The sequence below is a fragment of the Hemibagrus wyckioides genome, linkage group LG04 (genome assembly GCF_019097595.1).
Source record: "Hemibagrus wyckioides isolate EC202008001 linkage group LG04, SWU_Hwy_1.0, whole genome shotgun sequence".
Classification (NCBI taxonomy): Eukaryota; Metazoa; Chordata; class Actinopteri; order Siluriformes; family Bagridae; genus Hemibagrus; species Hemibagrus wyckioides.
The window spans coordinates 20,229,679-20,252,835 of NC_080713.1; the positions used below are offsets into that span (position 1 = coordinate 20,229,679).

Below are 23,157 nucleotides of genomic sequence, written 5' to 3' on the forward strand. Positions count from 1 at the left end.
GCGATGTCCTCAACCCTTCTCGTTACAGTGCGTCGGGAGAGGGGCACGTTCTCGAATGCTCCCTTTTTCTCTGGGCATATCAGGGCACCAGAGTCCACCATACACTCCTTAATAAACTCTCCGTCAGAAAACGGTTTACTTTTTCTAGCGATTTTGTGAGATATGACATAACTTGTCTTGACAGCTGCATCTCTGGGTGTGGGAAGTTCTGTAAAAAGTCCTTGTCGGGTTTGCAGCGTGTCACAGCCTCCGACTCCTTTGCGCGCTCTTCATCAGACAAGTTCTTGTATTTCTCCTCGTAATCTTTGACCACAGCGACCTGTGTACCACTGTGTAACTGAGCACATGGCTTTACCTTTGATTTCTGTAAATAAATATTTTGCAGTCCATGTCTTGTTGAAAAAGGCGGCATTCGGAATCAACTTTTCTTTTTTTAACGGGAGCTGACCAGCATTAACGTGCCACCTGTTACTGTTCAGACACGCACGCACGTACGCACGTCCATAGGTAAATAATAAAACGCCAGGCTTGGAGGCATGGAGAACTCCATGGACTAACGCTAAGTTTAACAAAAGCTTTCTGCACCAACTTCTCCACTTCTTCTCTCAGAGTCACCCTTTTTGCCACATTTATCCTATAAGGGTGCTGTTTAATAGGAAAAGCCCTATCAATGTTAATATCAGGATCTAATACCTGGGTTTGTGAAGGTACATCAATAAACAATTGTGGGAAACCACGAATAAGTATCATGACGTCGGTTCCTTGATATTATTCAGATGACACAGCAGGTTGGTAAGATTAGCTAAAATTTCAGAATTAGACAAACAAGTAGAGGGCAATGGGTCCACTTTGACTTCGTCTAAGCCTCGTTAACGTCAAGCTCAGCATCATTGTTAACTATCAGTGCTGCGTGGCAACTTACGGCAACAGATGAGCCTGCAGTTTTTCCATTCACACCCAGAAGTAATGCTGACGTCTTCCCTCTCATGTGAAATGCCTTCCACATGTTTATGTGACAATCACATGTCTGCTTCTTCCTACAGTATCTGTAGTCTTGATGATATAATTGGTCTCATTACACCTCCTGACAACTTCATAAGGGCTGGGAAAATGTGCAGACAATGCTGACCCTGGAACAGGCAATAATATGAGCACCTTGTCATCCACCGCAAATGAGTAAAGTTTTGTCTGAAGTGTTGTGTCATACTCTCCTGAGCTTTCGAGAGAGACCCCTTATGGGTGAAGGCTTCCTGTACTCATGCATGAAAATGTGACACATAGTAAAGAACATTTACTTTAGGACTTGATCCATCAACAATACCAAGCATTTATTCCCCTTAAAACTTTTAATAGTCCTCATATTGAATGTCTGAACACTTGTTTGGCTGGACTAAAACACAACTCTTGGATCATCTCACGAACTGTAAAAAGATTGAAGGTATTCCTTCATCCCACTAGTTTCCTATGTCTAAGCAATATCACCTTATCATTGTCTTGAGAGAGTGAAAATGCTCCAGAGAACCCTAGCTCTCGGGTGTTACGGGCTAGAAGTGTGATGACTTGTCATTTATTATTGTCAGATTTCCTTTATTCACATGGATTTCTGTTATTTATCAGCTAATTGTTACTTATAAATCCCTTGGCACATACCCTGATGGCCTCAGCAAGACTGAAACCTTTTTTTTTGTAAAACAATTGGAACACCTTTGACATTGAAGGTCACATTAATTTTAGACCTGAAATTGTATAAGACTTTATGTGAGTATAAAATAGTATTTTCATATACATTTCCAATGGGAAATATTAAACAGTACTTTGCTATGAAACACCAGTTGCACTCATACGAAATGTCTACAGGTCACTCGTCCTGCATCTTCATGCAGCAGGATAGATTCATTCACCGGTTTTGCTTTGGCAGCATCTTAGCTTCATTCCTAATGCTGTCGAATCCAGCAGCTTGTAAGCTGAATGGATCTACTATGTGTTTTCTTTATTCTTTATCCAAACTACTTCAATTTATGCTTGCGCATTTTTCAGTTTCTAGAAAGGAAAACCTGTCAGATCATAATCACTTCTGGAGTTAACATTTATATTCACTCTATCCTATCCTAGGACTCGTCTAATAAACATCTCTTGAAGTAATACAGTAATAGTTTTCACTCTGGGCACATTTGCTGTGGTCCAAATCTGAGTGTGATTTTTCCCAGTACTTCTGCAGCGCAACTTAATTCTATTGAACCCCTGAGTGTTTGTGTTCATTTTACGTCATCACAAATGCATTTGGAGAACACAATGTGACTCACCATACATACATACATACATACATACATACATACATATATATATATATATATATATATATATATATATATATATATATATATACATATATTATTTTAGTACTGTGCAGTAGTGTGCATTAGTATGTGCAGTAATGCTCGCCAACTCCTCTGTGTCACCTGTCACTCATGGTACACATACTGTATGTTGTGGAAACTAATGATGTCATCAGCTAAAACAAACATGCAGATTACTTTACTTCCTGAACAAATGTGGACCTGAGTTGCGTTTGCATTTATGGGAATAATGAATGAAGCACAGTTCCAGTGCAACTTGAACTCAGTCCCCTCAGCCTTGAGTTCAGTGTGTCCTGATCCATATGACAGCATTCACATTACCATTATTTCATGCAAACCCTACTCTGTTTCAGACTAAATTTCCAGTGTGAAAGCCACTTAAGAATGCCATCAGGCCTCAATGGGAAACGGTGAGGACACGCCTTCTTTCTCAAAAACTTAAATTTACACTTAAAATGAGTTTTGTTTACTCCTTGTGTCTGGGTTTTAGTGAAAAGGAAAACTCTGGCAGAAACATAGTGTTCTCAGCAACCCACAGAAACCCTTCAAGCCAAACTTATGAAAATTAGAAACACAGTAAAACCCATATCTCATATAAAACCCTATATATGTATCATTTAAATTGAGTGCTGTTTTGAGGAATGTTCAGTCCTGCACGTGTATTAATCACCCCTTTGTATAGTGTATCCATGTTGTATTTGATAGCCAGCCTTTAGTCACTTAGTAGCTAATGTTTTGGGTTTTTCAACTCAAGTTATATAGTACCTACCTGCTTACACAGTAACCAAAACCTTATCTGGAAGATGAGGCTTCAGTGAGCACAATGGGTCCATAAGCCTGGATTTGACTAAATGTTCTATATGAATTAACTAGACATTCAATCAATCATTCAATCAATCAATTCAATCATTCAATCAGACATTCATCAATAACTGTGATCATATCCTGACACTATAGTTTAGGGTTGACTGATAAATCTTGATGTTTCCACTCATTAATTCACAGAGCCATGCTGAAATTTTATTCTTTGTATGCCATCCAGCTGTACCTGTCTTTTAGAAGTGGCTCTTGTATTATCCTTTTCTTCACCAGAGAGAGATCTAGCTACGTACAGCATTGGGGATGCGCCTAATAGATCTATTGTATTGTTCAATGGAGAAATCACAAGGAAACTGATCTCAATCACCAATAGTAAATTCTATTCTAGTCTCCTCTTAGATAAATCTATTTTCAAAAATGCACTCAGTCCTCTATGTAATTTTAAGAATGTTGAACTGTTTAAATTGTGTAGAAGCACTGGTGTTGCTCATGGTTACAGCCGGGACACTGGTCATGAACTAGTATGCTGTGTCCACTTCACAATGTAATAGCTGCATGTAGTCTATTAAAGTGCTATACCACTATCTACTGGATTTAAACTTCTTACAATCTCAAATAATACTGGTTGTAACACTTGAATCACGTTATGATTCGGTGTAACACAAATCATGTCACCCAGAAGGAGATATATATTATTTTCTAGGTTTTTCAATCCAAAAAGTTCCTCAGCAAGAATCATAAGTCACCCAGTAGGCTTTGTAAGTTTTTTTAATGATCAAGTGCTGCAGAAAGGACATAGCACCTTTAGTGTCTCCTGAGGAGTGAGCACTTGTGCACAGCTTGTTCCTGGCAGCACATCCTGCATAGTACAGTGCCTCCAACCTCTCTAATATTCCTTTGTTTATACGTTAGCAGCATGTTAGTCTGTTCCTGTCATGTCAAGCCTCTGTATGAGCAATTCACTTCAGAGTTATCTTTAAGATTCAGCATTGTTGAAACTCCATCTTGTTAGATTAAAGGAAACAACATGTAGATCTTGGGACAGTTTCCGTGTCATCCTTGAAACACAAGCACACAGTGATGTGACCTTCATCAACACGTGGCTCTGGTATTTCAGCCAGTGATCTGAGAACAAAACCCAGCAGTGTCACTAGGCCAAATGGTGTATTCCCCTATTAACATACAGCATAAAAGCTGGTGTACTTAACTATTGTGAAGCTTTAATGCTAATTGGACTGTGTTGCTAACTTTTATTATTCTTGTAGACAATCACTGTGTAAAAACTGTAGAAGCTCAATTAGAAGTTAAATTAAAATAAATTAATGTCTATACATTTGTTGTGTTGTGTGTATAAGTGCTGTATGGCAAAAAAAGGGCATTTAGTCAGAAAAAAAACAAACTTTTTTTTTTCATTTCTTCTTCAGAACCAATGAATATTTCTGTAATTCCCATAAAGAAATAAGAACAGCTTTCATCATATTTATTTGATTTTATCTACTTCTGTGGTGATTGTTTATTTAAAAAATAAGATTTTGTAATGTCAATGTGTGGGACTTTTATTTTGAGGCTGATGATCTCTTCTAAAAGGATTTTGGGAGATCCCGGGTGAATGAGCGATTATTTTTAAAGACTCGGGTTTCGTTGAGTCACTCACTGAAATGAATCGATTCAGTGATTCCTTTTGAGTCAGTAGTTCTTTAATAGCCCTCAATTCCGGTACATACTCTAATCATGCTGGGAAATAGTGGTGGATTTTTCCCCCTATAGTAATTGAATGGTGGGATTAATGCAGGTGATTATACGCTATAATAATTTAATGAGTATAGTTATGTACTGTTATGTTATGGCATGTATGTAATAGTAATTGCAAGTTTTTAGAAAATCTTTGACTATTGCATGATGGGTAACCAACCGAACGTTCATGTTTGCCCCAGGACGCAATGTGCGCTTGTTCCGCCACTGACAGGGACGATAAACATGTCCCTGTGTAAATGAAAAAGAATCAAGACTTACGATACCAGTGCAAGAAAAAGTTACTTTAAAATGCCCCACACACACACACACACACACAAACTTTAACACAAATATAAAAATGAAAAATGTGCAAATCAGTTATATTAACCAACAATTAAACATGTTAAATGTAGAAGTATCCAAATGGAATAAAAATAAATATCTTAAATAAGGAATAAAACAACCAAACTGAACAAAAATGCAAAATGTGCAAAAAGTATAACTGCTGAGACTAAACGTAAGATTCTCAACTGAATCGGTCTATAACCCGATTCCGCGAGTCCGCTGAGAATCAGCTGAATCAGTCGATGAGCCGGGTCCGCGAGTCCGCTTTTTCTCTTATTAATGTTAATATATAATATATAATGTTCTGTATTGTTTCATAAAAAAAAGCACGGTAGCAGCATTAGGACAAATAAGAATCATTTTAATTTAGACCTCGGACTCATGAATCATGAGTTAATATGCGGAATCGGATCATTTAACTCGAGTGAGTCAGTCAGGACCAGTACTAGCGACACTGTGTCTGCTCCAATTATACCCACTGGGGAATGTAACAAAAGCAATCTGTAACAAAATCATTCTTATCCAATTCAGGTTAACAGTATAGGAAGCTGATGCAGGACAATGTGTGTCATTGTCTCTTTATTTCACTTAGAAGTGAGCAGATGAAAAGGTCTAGAGGGTGGCTTTTGCATTTGGAATCTGTTGAGGGTAATTCTCAATATGAAGTCCAAAAAGCCATCACTGCCAGTGAAGCCAGCCATTATTAGGCTGAAAAATTAAAACAAACCCATCAGGGATATTACTTGTGGCCAAATCATCGGTTTGGTACAAAGAAAAAAAAAGCAATAGTGAGTTCAGGAACAGCAAAATTCCTTAACAATCACATTAAACCACTGCTGCGGATGAAAGACAAATTCTTTCCCTGGTTTATTTCATAAACAAAGATACTCTCTCAGATTAAAGTTTCTTTCATTATGCCAATCACAGCCATGATAATGAATGTTGGAAAGTAATTACCCCTGTACAGTGATAGATGGTTAATAGATGAAAAAGTTTACCACAAATTTCTTTCATAAAAAATGTTTTAAATAGGAAGAAATCCTTTATGTAAATTGAAGAAATTGTGGAGGAAGGATTGGTTGGGAAATCTCGGTTAGTGGGCAGGATTGTCTGCTCTGCAAAGAAAACTAAAGTAACAGGAAAAGAAACAAGCTAATTTTATACTGTGCACCACCAGCAATCATGTCACGTTTGTTTTTATTTTTTATTTTTGCTGTTCCTAACAAATATTTGGGAGTGACATATCAAGTAATTTCTCACAGAAGCAATAGTAATGCTTTCATTTTGCCCTCACCTTCCTACACAGTTATCCATGATACAAAAAACAATGTAATGTCCACTCTGTTGTAGTTTATTCTTTTATTAAATAAACCACAAAAATAATGAGATAATGAAAAATTTAAAAACTAATTGTATATTAAAGGCAAAGATTATGTACAATATATAAAGATGTATTTACAGTTTTACAATTAATTACAAATTCTGTACAAATGTTCTCTACAATTCTGAACAAAAGGTCAGATATATATATATATACAATTTTCAAGAGGAGGATAGTGTAGTGGTCCCTGTATCCTGTGCACTGGCACCTCGGATATCTGGTACGTAAAACCAGTGGTGAAGCTGTATTTGATCCAGGCTGGGTCTGCCTTCTGCACTGGGGCTCAGACACCAAGAGATCAGATCACTGCACTCTGTTACACAATACCCAGGTACATAAATCAATAAGACATAGAAAGAAGAATCTAATACTTAACCCCATAAAGAACCTGCTTCATAATAAATAATCCTTTAAAGAAAATGCTGTGGAGAACATAAAAAATTCCTCACACTTGTAGCTCTACACGTTTCCTGTCAATTTTATCATATTGACTAATTAATACATAGTCATATAATCCATTAAAATAAATGAATGCTTCTTTCTCTGCTCAAGTCTGTGTATAAGGTATAGTTCAGTCTCCTATTAATTAGTCCATAGCTTATCAGTCTTTGTACTATCTTGCCTTGAGACAGACTTTCGGGGAGGAACAAATAGCCAGTTTTGGTTTCCTCACTGGTCCCGAAAGGCAGACAGCCACACACCAGCCTGTACAGCGTCACCCCCACAGACCAGACGGTAGCTGGGTCTGCCAGATACTGCCCCTGGATGAACCACTCAGGAGGGGCATATTTAGGTGTGCCTGTTACAAAGATACATTAGATTTAGAAAAAGAGTCACAGTACTTGCTGCCAACAAGAACTCATGGTCTCAAATCAGACACCTGCAAAGCGATCGTAACAGTCTTTGACGAGGTCTCCGCAACCGAAGTCAAACAGCTTGACTTGCCACGTGTCTGTCTGTATCAGGATGTTTTCTGGCTTGACATCTCGGTGCAGTATCCCCTGGCTCTTACAATGCTTCAGCGCCTCCATCAGCTGAAACACCACAATGCGAGCCTCGACCTCAGTCAAACATCCACCCTGCTTGCTGGAGAATTCATGGAGGTCCAGACATGGTTCAGGCCGTTCCAGAATGACAACATAGCGTTTTGGCTCTTCGAACCAGTCCAGAATCTTCAGGATGTTTGAGCAGGGTTTGGTGTTCGCAAGGACCATCAGCGCTATCTCAATGGGGAGCCATCCATATCCTGTCTGTAGTATGGGACAAAAGGAAAGAATAAGTGCCACACACTATAACGCCATCCTTTGTAATACTACTTATCCAGGTCTTCTTAGAAATCTGATTTTTAGTATGTGTGCTAGATTATAGTAATAGGTAGGATGTATATTATGATAAAGAAACTTACGAGCTGTAGTTTTTCATATGGCTTCGTCTTGGAGACAAACTTGATTGCAACCTGAGGAAAGATGAATGTGTTATGTGTAATTAAATGAAATCATTTACATACATAAAGTAACTAAAAGAGGTCTATAATTTTAGACATGCATGAAAGAGCAATAATTACTGCTTTTGAATAACAGCTTTGTAATTTTATTGCCAATCCCACAATGCTACAGTGATCCATGTCAAGAGTAGCAGTAAAATATGTCAAAATAAAGGGAGGTTAAGAGACGTATAACAATCATCCTCCTTCAAAAGGCACACTCACCTACCAGTGAACACTGCCATTCCTGAGTTCAGTTTTAATATTCAAGATTATGACTAATACCTGGCAGCAATTGACTGCAAATTAAGCTTAAAAGATTAAAATTTATTAAGTTATTGATTACCTTCTGAACATTAGGAGCACTGATCAACTTTACTTCTGATTGTGTAGAAAACTGGTCAAAGACTAGAGTAAAAACAGAAATGGAAAGACTTACTGGCAATCCGTCTTCTTTCCGTATCCCAGCAAACACACAACCAAATCCTCCTTCACCCAGCAGTTCTCCTTCCAAATACGTCTTTGTCCAATGTGCTGCAAAAAACATCCAATTATAAGTCTCTTATTCATGTAACTCAGCCCACTTTTTATGCATTTCACCTATGAGTTCTGCCTTACATTTGGAAAGACGTATAACGGGTTGGTTAGCAGGTTCCTCTGGACTCCTCTCTGTCCTTGGTCTCTTCTGCAGAGGCTCGGTTGTATCTGCCAGGTTACTGGGCTGGTCTGTCTCCTTATACCCGTGATGCTCTGAAGGGTTTGCAGCCTGCCCCGAGAACAAGCGCTTTCTTTTCTGTATGGTCCTTTGGGCACACCTTGGGATTTTATGGTGACGATGACGTTTCTTTAACGGCTTAGCTGGGGATGGAAACACTGACACAAAGAACACTTGGGTGATGTTTAACGTTAAACATAGGAAGAGGACAACTTTGTACATATAAACTAATAGATAGACTCCTTTTCCATTAAAATATATTCCACAGACAATTATTTATGGTGAATATTGTTAAAGTGAGACATTTTCTGTCACTGCGTACCATCCTAATCTAAAAAGATATTTATAAAAAGCTAAAAATCAAGAAATATCAAACAAAGACAGGAAAGGAAATTATTCAAATCAATCTTTCAAACTTTTTCATTTGATACTGTTGGCAGGAAACCGTCAGAGTTGGACTGTTATTATTATTATTATTATTATTATTATTATTATTATTATTAAGAGTAGTAGTAGTACTATCTTACAAGATGTGCTTAGAATATCATGAACATTTTGATTGTAATATGCGTGAATCTAAAAAAATCATTTTATGCAACAAAAATACGAACTAAAAAAAATTTCTCAACCCTTTTTTAAACCCTTGTTATCATCTGAACTAAGATGTGGTCTTATTCCTCCCTCCTCTTGCTGTGTGTATACTTATATAGCTAAACTCATCCTCTCCTTACACATTGATTGAAAGTTATTTTCCTTCCTTTTTTCTTTGTCTCATATAGCTGTCATTTATCTTACTATTGATTCACAATATAACCTGTTACTTCCCAAGCATGAAGTCAGTAAGGGAATTTTATCACTGAGTATATATCAGGGGTCTCCTTCAAACTTTTTCACAACTTTGACAAAATTAGGGTGGCCAAGTGATTGTTGAGTTGAGTTACTTGCTTTCACACAACGGGTTTGCTGACTAGACTTATCATTTATTATTGTTAATTTATTATTGCAGTTATATTCTGCTGAAATGAATGAAATGAACGAAATGACTCGAAAAAGAGATTCAAAGATCCGAGTCAGTAAAATGATCCAAACTTCAGAAGTGAGCTACTGTTAGCTCGCTAGCGCCGTGTTGGCGCCCTCTGGTGTATATACACGTTAAAATACAGAGGTTAAAGTGCCTCACCTTACCAATAATCACAATAATAGTTTACAGTATATCCTGTCTATTTATCTAAAGTATTCCTGTTTATTTCTGAACGTCCCACTGACAGAAACATTAGGTTCAACTAACTTATAGGTCTTCTCGTTTTTTTCTCTAGTTAATGTTACAGTTAAGGTTTGAACTAAACCCTTTTCCATTCAAATTACCTTTCAGACAGGGGACTAACAATACAACTATATAATATATTACTAAATTCTGATAGCAGAGTGTGGATAAAAGCACTTACCTGTGGGAGTCCGCTGTGAGCCCACTGCCGTGGACACGGTTCCCATCACAGCCGGTGAAGATACACTTTTATAGCCGTTCAGAAACATCCCAGCAGGTGTCGCTTTATCCTCGGTACCAATATCCGATACTTACCTCTTGCGATGGTGGATCAGTCCGATATTTCTTCTGTTGTTGTGTCCGATACTCACTTCCTACGATGTCGAATCTCTCCGGTTTTTCTCCTGTTGTTGTGTCCGATATTCACTTCTTGCGATGTTGAATCTCTCCGGTTTTTTTCCTGTTGCTGTATCTGTTGCTAACGCCGCACCACTCGTGTATTTTTAAAATTTGAATTTTAGAACGTTTTCGGGGGGGATGGGGAGGAGGGGTTGGGGGGGGGCATGGGGGGAGAGAGAAAAAAAAGTCTCGTCATGGTGGCTCGTTTTAGCTAACTGTCTAACATTCAACATTAAATAAATAAAAAGATTCAGTTTCTCAGAAATTTTGTCATGTTAGCTACATGGATGTATTACTGTTTTGATTAGTCAGTGTGTTTGTGCTAGGATCCAGATCACAATTAAGGTTAAGGCTCTGAGGCGTTGACCAGAAGATCTAGGTTCAAGCCCCAGCACCGCCAAGCTGTCACTATTGGGCCCTTGAGCAAGGCCCCCAACCCACCATGCTGCATCAGGGGTGCTGCATCATGGCTGACCCTGTGCTCTGACCCCAACCCCCAAGGATGGGATATGCGAAGAATGAATTTCACTGTGCAGTAATGTACATATGACAAAGACAACTTATGTTAATCCTGTAAACCATGTTAAAATATTAAGCAGTAATTACTGTCCACTAACTGCACTAATCTGACATAGGTTGTAAACAATGTAATATATATATATATATTTTTTTATCCTGAAAATTAGTATGAACAATTAGATGGTGGATTGCATTCAACTTTGAGCTCTTTCAAAGTTCTCATTGACAAGACAGACATGTGAAGGAAACAGAAAAAACACACACTACTAGGTACATCATAAAAATTTTAATAAAATTTCTGTCATTTGCACTTGATGAATACACCACCACATACTTAAGGGATGTAAAAATTTCAGATCAAGCAGCCAGGCAACTCGTGTGCTAGTTTTGGTGTCAGTTTAATGCCAGACAGGTGGTCCACACAACAGCAGACTTTGACTTTTGATAGAGAATCCAAAAAGTACAAGAAGTCTAAGGCATGTTCAGCTCCTCTTGACTGAAGATCAGACACAACACAGAACTTCACTCCACTGCTGCTCCTGTGTGCGCGCTGACCCTCCACCTCGGCCGAGCGAACACGCAAAGCGCCTGTAGCTGATCAGGAGATGTTCGGGAGACGCATGAATGCAGAAGAGTTGGAGCTTAACATTATTGCCACAACATCTACATAGGACTGAAAGGCAATGATTAAAGTCATTGTACAGTAGTTCCTCAGGTCTGTGGTTATTCAAAAGTAAAATCACAATAAAAACTCATTTCTAAACAACAGAATTCTTGCTATTTGAAATTCATTTTCCCATTGATTATAAAAGCTAGAGACCCTAAATCCAAAAACTATTTAATTTCCCTTTTCAATGTCAGTTCTGAAAAAGTGATTATGACAAGTCCTTGTTGAGAAACAAATTTAACAAAAGCAGATTCATTTGGCATGTTCAACTGTAATTCTGCCTGAAGCTCATGCTCTCAATTATACATTAGCACAGCTAGATCATAACAGTCTTACAATTTTAGAAATGAAACATTATATTCAAAATTCAAAGTATTAGTGCATTTAGTCATGTGTGATTCAATGTAGAACAAGCCAAGATCATTTGGAGGTTACTTCCTCATAATGCTCTGCATCTCGATTCTCCTTTGAGACACAGGTGTGGCCATACAGGCCACTGAAGCGTAGTGGTGTCATGTAATGAAGCCAGCTTTAACAGCTCCTCTTGATCATTAAAGTTGCCTGTAATCGTTCTTGCAAAGATCAGGAGCTGACTGGCATCGGTCACGTCTGTACTTTCATACAGCGCAAGAGAAAAGTATTTGCAATTGTTTATTGCATATTTTAGTTTTTCTTAGACTTGACATTGAAAGTCAGAAATTCCACGTTACTGTTCGGCGGGACAAAGATACAGACTCAAAGTTCATGACTATTTTCTCTTCTCCAAATGCTTTAGCCATCTCAATCGCGTATTGATGTACAATTTCGCCCTCTGATAACATCATCTTTGCTTTTGCAAGCACAAGTGAAACAGCATAAGATGCCTTTAGTGAGGATTCTTGCACCGTCATGCATTTGGCAAAAAGGTTTTGCTGACGATGTATTTTACTTTTACAAATTTGTGATGGGAGCAATTCTGGCGTCACCGGTGTATCTTTCATACTTATATTTGGGAGTAGTGGTGTAATGGTGATTTAAATTAAAATCCTTCATTACAGACCTCATTTCTAAACAAACCAAACAAATGGGTGCCCCCTTGAACTCTTGAAAAGATAATCTGTTTCCCATTTTTACTGGAAAACACGATTTTTGTTGTCAATTCTTTTCTTTCTTTTCCTCATTTTCTCATTACAGTACTTCACATTAGCGTGCACACAGGACTGCTTAAATACTGTGACGATTGGCTGGAACTAGCACCCTTTCCTGGTTGGGAGAATTTACCTCCTAATCTGAATCATAATTTTTCAAAAGTATTAAATTGAGTATAGTTCCTTGCCTTGAGACAGACTTTCGTGGGGAAGAACAAATAGCCATTTGTCGTTTCCCTAATGGTCTCGAAAGGAAGACAGCCACACACCAGCCTGTACAGCGTCACACCCACAGAAAAGACGGTAGCGGGGTCTGTCTGGTACTGCTCCTGTCTGAACCACTCAGGAGGGGCATTTTCAGGTGTGCCTGTTAACAAAGACACATTAGATTTAGAAAAAGAGAGTTACAATACTTGCTGCCACCAAGAACTCATGGTCTCAAATCAGACACCTGCAAAGTAATTGTAAGAGTCTTTGACGAGGTCTCTTTCAAGTCAAACAGCTTGACTTGAAATGTGTCTGTCTGAATCAGAATGTTTTCTGGATTGACATCATGGTGCAGTATCCCCTGGCTCCTCCTGCCACACATTATAATGCCATCCTTTGTAATACTACTTATCAAGCACTTCTTAGAAATCTTAGAAATTTTTAGCTTTTGTGCTAGATTATAGTAATAGGTAAGATGTACATCAGCATAAAGAAACTCACAAGCTGCAGTTTTTCAAATGGCATCTTTTTGGAGACTTGATTGCAACCTGAGGAAAGATGAATGTGTTATGTGTAATTAAATGAAATCATTTACATACATAAAGTAACTAAAAGAGCTCTTCAGACTCATCTGGCTTGTGAGGTTACATAATTTTAATTTTATGCATGAAAGAGCAGTAGTTACTGTTTTGAAATAACAGCTTTGCAACCTTACTGCCAATCCCACAATGCTACACTGATCCTTGATGTCCAATGTAGCAGCAAAAGATGTCAAAGTAAAGGGAGGTTAAGAGACGTATAACAATCAACCTCCTTCAAAAGGAACTACTAGTGCCTACTAGTGAACACTGCCATTCCTCAGTTCAGTATTAATATTGTTATAATGTTTTTCTCTAATTTAAGTGCAAATTAAGCTTAGAAGATTCAAATTTGTTAAGACATGATTGCTTACCTTCTGTCCATTAGTGGCACTGATCAACTTTACTTCTGATTGTGTAGAAAACTGGTCAAAGGCTAGAGTAAAAACAGAAATGGAAAGACTTACTGGCAATCCGTCTTCTTTCCGTATCCCAGCAAACCCACAACCAAATCCTCCTGTAACCAGCAGTTCTCCTTCTAAATATGCCTCCGTCCAATGTGACTGTTACGTCCCTAAAGGTTGACTTAGAGAAACCAAGGTAATTTATTTACAAGTGTACGGTATGTGCAAAAGGTAATATACACTTTATAGCCAAAAGTTTTGGGACATCTGCCTTTACATGCACATTCATTTCAATTTTATTTATATAGCACTTTTAACAAAGAGCATTGTCTCAAAGCAGCTTTAAAACTCCCTTTGATGGTATGAGGAACGAAACCTTGAGAGGAACCAGACTCACAAGGAAACCCATCTTCATTTGGGTGACAGCGGAGAGTGTGATCAAAAATTATTCTAAACACTGGAGAGTGTGATATGAACAATGTCCTTTGTGCATTTATGTATAGTCAATTGTGTGATGCAGATACAGCATGTGTAGAATGTTATGTAAATTAATAAGGAGGTTGTTGTCATCCACATAAGGTTGGCAGCGGTGCTTTGAATACCCCAATCCTCACAAAGCAGAACCCGGCTGGAGCTGGCGCAATCTCCGTATGCCTCGGGATGGGTAGAAGAAAGGAAACAAGTGGAAAGTAATTAGCATAGCTGCTGTTCATAATATTAGCAGCACTAGATGATAATGTGCATTTAATCAGATGTACTGAATTACAAGGTAATGGGATGTATTAAATGTATGCCAGGCTAAAGAGATAAGTCTTAAGTGTACGTTTGAACTGGGAGACTGTGTCTGAGCCCCGAACACTGTCAGGAAGGCTATTCCAAAGTTTAGGAGCTAAATACCCCCTTTTGTAGACTTTGATATTCTGGGAACTACCAGAAGTCCAGAGTTTTGTGATCTTAAAGAGCGTGGTGGATTGTAACGTGTTAGAAGACCACGTTTAGAGCCTTGAATGTAAGTAGTGCTAGTTTATAGTCAATTCTAAACTCAACAGGTAGCCAGTGCAGGGATGATGATATTGGGGTTATATGATCATATTTTCTTGACCTGGTAAGAACACTGGCGGCTGCATTTTGGACTAACTGTAGCTTGTTTATTGAAGATGCAGGACAACCACCTAGTAATGCATTACAATAGTCCAGTCTGGAGGTCATGAACACATGAACTAGCTTTTCTGCATCAGAACCTGTCAGGAACTGCTGGACTGTTCCCTGCCAGGCCCGAGGAAAGCGCTGGCAGGTGAACCCGAGAAGCCTGCTTGTTCGTGTGTCTTGTGATTACCTGTCCTATTGTTCTCTCCCCTGACTGTCTCACCTGTACCCAGTTTACCCTAATGTCTAGCCCTATAAATAGGGATCCTTTTGTGCCCGTCTTTGTCCGTGATTGTTTACTGTTATTCGTTCCGTGGTTCCAGTCCGTCTATGCTCCTGAGTTGATCTTGTTACCCGTTCCGTCTTCATTTTCCTTTTTTTTTTTTTTTTTAACCACGCCATGTCTCGTATCCTGTTCGTCTTCCCATGTCGTGTCTTCGTGTGAATAAAAGCAGCGCTTCGCTGAATCCTGTGACTGGGTCTGCGTTCAGCCGCGTGCTAGCGTGGGCACGTGCACAACGGACGGCCTGGGTTCGAGCCCCGCCTAGGGCGAGGATCCTGGCCGTGACAGATACAGATAAAATGTTCCTAAGCTTGGCAATATTTCTAAGATGGAAGAAGGCTGTTTTTGTTGCTGTCTAATATTACACCCAGGTCTTTCACTGTTGAGCTAGTAGTAATAGTACATCCTTCTAAATGCAAGCTGAATTGCGAGAGCTTTTGTGTACTGGTATTTGGACCAATAAGTAATATCTCTGTCTAATCAGAATTTAGTAATAGAAAATTATCGGTCATTCAATCTTTAATATCTTTAACACACTCAGTTAATCTAGACAAATTCGATATTTCATCTGGTTTTGATGAGATATATATCATCAGCATAACAATGGAAACTAATCCCATGCCGTCTAATTATGTTACCCAATGGAAGCATGTATACTGAGAAAAGCAGAAGTCCTAAAACTGATCCTTGTGGGACCCCGTATTTCACTGGCACTACACTAGTTCTCCATTTAAATCTACAAAAGGGGATCTATCAGACAGGTAGGATCTAAACCATTTTAATGCCTGTCCTTGCAAACCTATGTGATTTTGTAAGCGATCTACAAGAATGTTATGATCTATATAGTGTCAAACACAGCACTAAGATCAAGCAGGACTGATATGGAGATGCAGCCTTGGTCCGAAGCTAAAAGCAAGTCATTTGTGATTTTAACTAGTGCAGTTTCTGTACTGTGATGGGGCCTGAAACCTGACTGAAATTCTTCAAGGATATTGTTTTCCTGTAAGAAGGAGCATAATTGAGCTGACACCACTTTTTCTAATACTGTTGATATTAACAGAAGGTTTGAAACAGGTCTGTAATTTGATATTAGGGTCTAGTTTAGGTTTCTTAAGAAGACGCTTAATAACTGCTAACTTGAGATTTTGGGACATGACCTAGATATAACGAGGAATTAATAATATTCAGAAGAGGCTCTCCAGCTGCATGTATCACTTCTTTCAGCAATCTAGTTGGAATTGGATCTAACCAACACGTTGTTGATTTAGCCGTGGGTTAGCCATAAGTTTAAATAGCTCTTCCTGCCCTATACTGGTAAAGCATTGTAGCTTTAAATGTGGAGCTATAGGCTGGTCTAGATCACCAGATGCTGTCAAATGTTGAACATCCAATATTTTGTTCCTGATACTATCAATTAAAGTCCTCACTACTAAACTGTGATGAAATACTCTCTCCAGGAATCTGATGTTTTGTTTGTCTAACCACTGTACTAAATAAGAATCTGGGTTTATTTCTATCAGTTTGCTCAGATGCTCAGCCCTAGCAGCCTTTAGAGCCTGTCTATAGCAACAAAGACAAACTGTCTTTAAACGCAATTCTAAAAACTTCTAATTTGGTTTTTCTCCACTTTCGCTCGAGGTTACGGGTTGCTCTCTTGAGGGCGCGAGTATGACTATTATACCATGGTGCAGGTGTTTTATCTCTGACCTTTATTAGTCGGATGGGGGCAACAGTGTTTAGTGTGCTGGTGAAAATAGTGCCTATGCTGTTAGTTACTTCATCTAAATCATCTGCATTTAGGGGTCTAGTAAAAAGTTGAGACAGATCTGGGAGAGTGCTTGTGAATCTGTCTTTAGTGGTCGGAGTAATAGTTCTACCAAATTGATAACGTGGAGAGACATGTCTAATATGTTCTACAGGTAGAGTGTACACTAATAGGTGATGGTCTGTGATGTCATCGCTTTGAGGTAGAATGGCTACATCAGTGACATCGGTCCCATGTGATATAACTAAATCTAGTGTATGATTAAAACGATGAGTTGGTCTATTTATGTTTTGTTTAACCCCAAAGGAATTTAGTAAATCGATAAATGCGAGTCCTAAAGTATCGTTAGCATCGTCTACATGAATGTTAAATTCTCCTACAATTAACACTTTGTCAAAACTGATCAAAAGATCTGAGAGTAAATATGCAAACTCTTTAAGAAAATCAGTGTACGGCCCCGGGGGTCTATATACGATGGCCAGAGAAAGATGTAGTAGGGATTTTTTGTGCAACATTAAGGATAAGCACTTCAAATGAGCTAAACCTGGGTCCTATTTTCTGAGTGACGGTAAGAGAATAGTTATAAATGGTTGCAACACCACCGCAACGACCAGTCTGACGGGGCTCATGCTTATAGGAATATCCTGATGGAGTAGACTCATTCAGACCAATGTATTCATTTGGTCTAAGCCAAGTTTCGGTAAGACAGAGTGCGTCGAAACTATAATCTGAGATCATTTCATTAACAATAATTGCTTTCGGTGCAGGGGATCTAATGTTGAGAAGCCCAAACTTTAGAAATTGTTTTTCTTTACTTATTTGGCCTTTGTCAGGTTTAATTGTGATTAGATTATTTCGAAAGCTATTAACTAATTTCGAGAGCTAACTTCTCCTTTGATCTCACTATTCGTGGAACAGACGCAGTTTCTATAGGACGAGCTGTGTGTGCATTTGTATCAATCTGGTGAGTTGAACAGTAGCTATTATAATTGTAATCTAAGGTATGACTCACCAGTCAGATGGTGCGTAGTGTCCTGGAGATGTTGTCCGAGAGGACTGCTGCTCCAACTCTGCTTGGGTGCAGGCCATCAGAACGGTAGAGCCTCATCATGGGCGATGTGGTGTGAACCTTCTCTACCAGGCTCCTCAAGTCCTTCTTCAGGATCTCTGTCTGCCTCAGCCTGATGTCGTTCGTGCCAGCATGGAGGACCACAGCTCCGATGTTCTTATTTAGCATCACGGGTACCTATGCAGCGACATCAACGACACGAGCAGCAGGAAAACAGCGAGTGCGCACCTTACCTTTAGCCGCGGTAGCACGGACGTGCCGGATGATGCAGTCTCCGATGATCACTTGGTCACACTCCGTCTCGCGAAGGAGAGCGAAGTGGTTGCGGGTCGAAATCTCGAAAACGGGTGGCGACGGAGGGGGAGAGGTCCTCGACTGGGGCTTGGCTCATGTCTTCCGCTGCTGCTGCATCCAGGCTGCGTGGTACCCCGGCACTGGAGTGAACAAAACCTGGGTGGGCCGCGTCCTTGGTGCGCTGGGCCTGGGCAGAGAAGAACACGGAGTTGAGGTTGTGGGAGTGTTTGTTTCACACCGTGGTGGTCAGTCCGGGATGATTGCAGCACGGCTTTCCACTATCACAGCTGGGCTAGATTCACCTATAGGTCGCAGATCTGTTTCTCCACGGCCTCCAGCTCCATGTCCACAGAGTGCAGCTCGAATGAATCCTCACCTGCACTCAAAGGCAGACCCACAACCAACATAGTGTTTAAGAGCAGTAGTATAAGCGGGCGTTCTGGAAAACAAATAAACCTAGAGATATAAAAAGCGTTTGGAATGAGAATATTATGGGATACTTTCGGCTAATAAAGATACTAAAAAAGTTATGATATGGGACTGGATTTAAGATAAAAATCGAGAAAAATTTGCAAAATTTTAGGTCCAGGAATTTAATGACATCTCATTCTTAGTCTGTAGTGTTTAATATGGAGCTGGCCTGCCCTTTGCAGCTATAACAGCTTCAACTCTTCTGGGAAGCCATTCCACAAGGTTTAGGAGTGTGTTTATGGGAATTTTTGACCATTCCTGTAGAGGTGCTTTTGTGAGGTCATGCACTGATGTTGGACGAGAAGACCTGACTCAGTCTTTGCTCTAATTCATCCCAAAGTTGTTCTATCGGGTTGAGGTCAGGACTCTGTGCAGGCCAGTCAAGTTCCTCCACACCAAACTCGCTCATCCATGTCTTTATGCACTGGTGCTTTGTGCACTGGTGCGCAGTAAAGTTGGAACAGGAAGGGGCCATCCCCAAACTGTTCCCACAAAGTTGGGAGCATGAAATTTTCCAAAATGTCTTGGTATGCTGAAGCATTAAGATTTCATTTCACTAAAACTAAAGAGCTAAGCCCAACCCCTGAAAAACACCACCACACCATAATATCCCCTCCACCAAACTTTAAAACACCACCACATGGCACAATGCAGTCAGGCCAGTACCGTTCTCCTGGCAACCACCAAACTCAGACTTGTCCATCAGATTGCCAGACACTCATTTGTGAAGCACTGGAACCATATATAGAGCAAGCATAACTATGTGCTAAAAGTTCACATAGACGGCCCTATGGTGTTATAAACGATTACATGTCATTTTGGTTCTCTGTGTGCGTGTGTGTCCGGACAGTTTAGAGGGTGAACGGCAAGTTGTGCTAAGAGACATGTTGTGTGCGCACATGCAAAATAAAAAGCCAGGTAAAGTGAAGTGATTAAAAAGACATTAAGCATGTTGTTTAAAATGTAACATGGTGTCAGATATAGGGACTGGCAAGCACGGGAGAGTTTAAAATAAAAAATAAATAAAGCGGACTTACAGATAGCGAACCTGCACAGAGAGCTACACGGGCAGGTGTGTGCAGATTGTGTAGTGGACAGGTGCAGGTGAATTAGATGAAAAGAGAACTTTGAGCTTGTTTTTTTTCCCGTCATGTAGAGCATAAATCACCTTTCCTGCTTCTATGCTGATAACTGGAAACGTTTCACGCAAAGAGTCAACATCTATCTAGCAGCTAGCGGTGCATGGAGAGACGATGAAAAGCTAAAGGCATCCATGTTTTTGCATGTAATAGGTGAAGATGCACTGAACATTTATAATAGCTTCAACTCAATGGCGCAAATCTAACAGACTGTTCTAATGGCAAACTTTGAGGAATTCTTTGTGCCAAGTAAGAATGTCACTTTTGATAGATACAAGTTTTTCTCTGCTGACCAGAAACAAGGAGTGAGTTTTGACTGAGTAAGACTTGTGAATTTGGAGATTTAAGAGACTCACTGGTGAGGGACAAAATAGTTTTTGGGATTCCTGACAATGGTCTCAGTTGAAGTATAAGTTTCCATTTCTTCTACACTATCCATCAGGTCACTTAAGTCTTCATCAGAGCACTCACCCTTAAGTTTAGTACGTGTAGTTTTAACTTGCTATTTCCAGCTTTCATACGACTTAATGAACTTACTCTCTTTTTGAGAAACCTCTTGCTGCTTAAGCTCCTGCATTTTTGGAGTTAACTTTCTTTCTCGTGATGATTTCCGAGGTTCGTCTCCTTTTGAAGTGGCAGCAGTAAGTTCTATCATTGCTGTTTGAAGTGACTGTATCACCTAGTGGATATCACCTATGAGTGACTCTAATCTTTCCCTTTCAACATCATGAGTTTGAGATTTTAATTGTTCATTTAACCTAATCAACTCTGAATGATCTCAATTTGCTCACTTTCACCACATTGTGCCTTTTCTCCATGGACTGACATTGTAAACATTTTAGCAAAACACTGTAATACATGGTTACTTTACTATTACTTGTAGATCAAAAAATACCCTCAGAACCATTCACAACAGTACCACTGGTAAAGCATAAACAACAGTTAGGCTGTAATGATAAACCAATTAAAGCAATATATTAATCACTTTTTCCAGATGTAGAGATAGCACAATCAAACCTGCTGTTAATTGCAGAGCAGGACTCTTCAGCTTGAAGTAAAGTTGGGATTAACAAACAAACAGTGTACTCTGAAGCCTGTAGAAAGGATACTTGCAAGGCGGTAGCTGAATGTCGGCCTCTACAAATCGGGTCGCAGTACTTTCCTCGGCTGTGACAGCTATGAAACGGCAAGCCTCTTCTCTGACGCCTTCTCTACCCACGCGATCGTGTTTCCTCCTTTTTTTCCTACTTCTTTTCCGACGCGATGCGATCTTGTTTTCTCTTCTTATCCGACCGGTACCGTGCCACGCTGGAAACTGTCGACTTTGCTGGCGTTACGTTTTCACTGTAGCTGCAATGGTCTAATGAAATAATAGCCACGCTTCATACAGATGTCTTTTTCGCTGTTTATTTGTCTTTCTGTCTCTCTCTCTTTTCAGCAGACACCGTGAAAACTAAAAGAAAATAAAGCATACAGTGTTCAAATATGCATTTCCCAGAGTCCATTTCTAAGTCTCTCATGTAAATGTCCGCTGATATGCAAGTGAACACGTGCAACAAATCCAATGACATCAATATTTATAAATAACATCGTTCTTGTGAAGTGATATAAAACAACATGCAACAAATTAAAATATGAATTACCGTGTGAACCCTCTTAGACCATGGAGATAAAGAACTCTTTTTCTGGATGTTTACTATTATTGGGTCTCCGCATCCATGTTAGTTCGACCCATAATGCAATGATCCCGCAATTCACCTTACCTGGACATGTGACCTTTTTACGTTTCAATAGTAACTATTTCTTTAAGAACCCCTAACTTTACACATTGTAAGGAAACACGTTCTCCACTTATTACTTTGTAAATATCATATTTATACATCTCATTTAAGTATTTTTAAACAATCAATTAATTCATCATTAATCTATAAGAGAAACATAAAAATGCAAATCTCTGTGAAAACATGTCCTTGACGGTTACAGCATTCATCTTTCTAATAAGCAAGCATTTTCTCCTTAGGCTTATGAGCATGTTCTGAACGTCGAGGGAGCTCTGTACTGTCTTGTGCATGACACTGAAGTTCCCATGTATTTTTTATCTTTACGTTTAACTGTACCTTTTATACCCTTTTCTTTTGTACCTTCTGTTCCCGTCTGGAGCAGGCTTTCAGATTCTTGTTCGTGTCTCAGCTCCGTAGACCATCACACCGATTCCGAAGTCCTGCAGTCCATTGACCATCGTCACGTTGAAACGGTCAGTCAGCACGTGCAGCGAGCATCTGAACCAGCGAAGATGAAGCTCTTACTGTAGCGGACCCTGTCCTAATGATGGCCGAAACTTTTACTGATGTTTCTGAAAGCTTTATTGCACATTCAACACCGTGGAAATATCCTTTATAACTTCAGAAATCACCGTAAGAGCTGAATAATGTATAAAGATACGCATTAATAGTCGTATGCCTTTAATCCTTAGAAACCATGATGAACCATAACAACCAGCGCGTACAACCTTTCATTACTGCTGCAATCATTATCACTCTGAAGGCTGCAATACCCATCAAAATAAAACTCCCAATTTTTTTAAGACAGATAGAGCAGACTTTTACATAATTAAACCCACAAAATGTATATACACTACTCAACAAAGTTAAGGATATTTGGCTTTTGGGTGAAATTTATGGAAAATGTAAAAATTTCACACGACAGTGATATTATATCATGAAAGTAGGGCATTTAAGTAGAAGCATGCAATGGTGATTTCCTCATCTCAAACAATTTATTGAAACAAAAGCCAACAACAGAGGTGGGTATACCACAACAAAAAATGTCAATGTCTCAATAATTTGTCATGTGCCCTTGACCATCAATTACAGCTTGACAACGACGTCTCATGCTGTTCACGAGTCGACACCAGGCGATTGCTGATTGCACAATTGCTGAGGCGTGGCATTCCACTCTTCTTGAAGGGAGGCCCTCAGGTCATTGAGGTTC

General features: G+C 39.3%; 1 protein-coding gene and 1 long non-coding RNA gene across 2 annotated transcripts; both read right to left on the minus strand.

The window, feature by feature from the left end:
• Positions 1-6,797: 6,797 nt before the first annotated feature.
• LOC131351509 (serine/threonine-protein kinase pim-1-like) lies at positions 6,798-10,367 on the minus strand. The gene is made up of 7 exons (XM_058386923.1): positions 10,280-10,367; positions 8,738-8,977; positions 8,559-8,653; positions 8,042-8,092; positions 7,517-7,886; positions 7,259-7,435; positions 6,798-6,949 (listed from the first exon to the last, which is right to left on the minus strand). The coding sequence occupies exons 1-7, from the start codon at positions 10,365-10,367 to the stop codon at positions 6,798-6,800; spliced, it is 1,173 nt and encodes a 390-aa protein (XP_058242906.1).
• Positions 10,368-11,325: 958 nt separating this feature from the next.
• On the minus strand, positions 11,326-22,682 carry LOC131351717 (uncharacterized). The gene is made up of 7 exons (XR_009204427.1): positions 22,308-22,682; positions 21,184-21,619; positions 18,859-18,932; positions 18,206-18,743; positions 13,970-14,031; positions 13,519-13,565; positions 11,326-13,177 (listed from the first exon to the last, which is right to left on the minus strand). It is a non-coding gene; the product is annotated as an uncharacterized LOC131351717 (long non-coding RNA).
• Between the last annotated feature and the right edge of the window lie 475 nt (positions 22,683-23,157).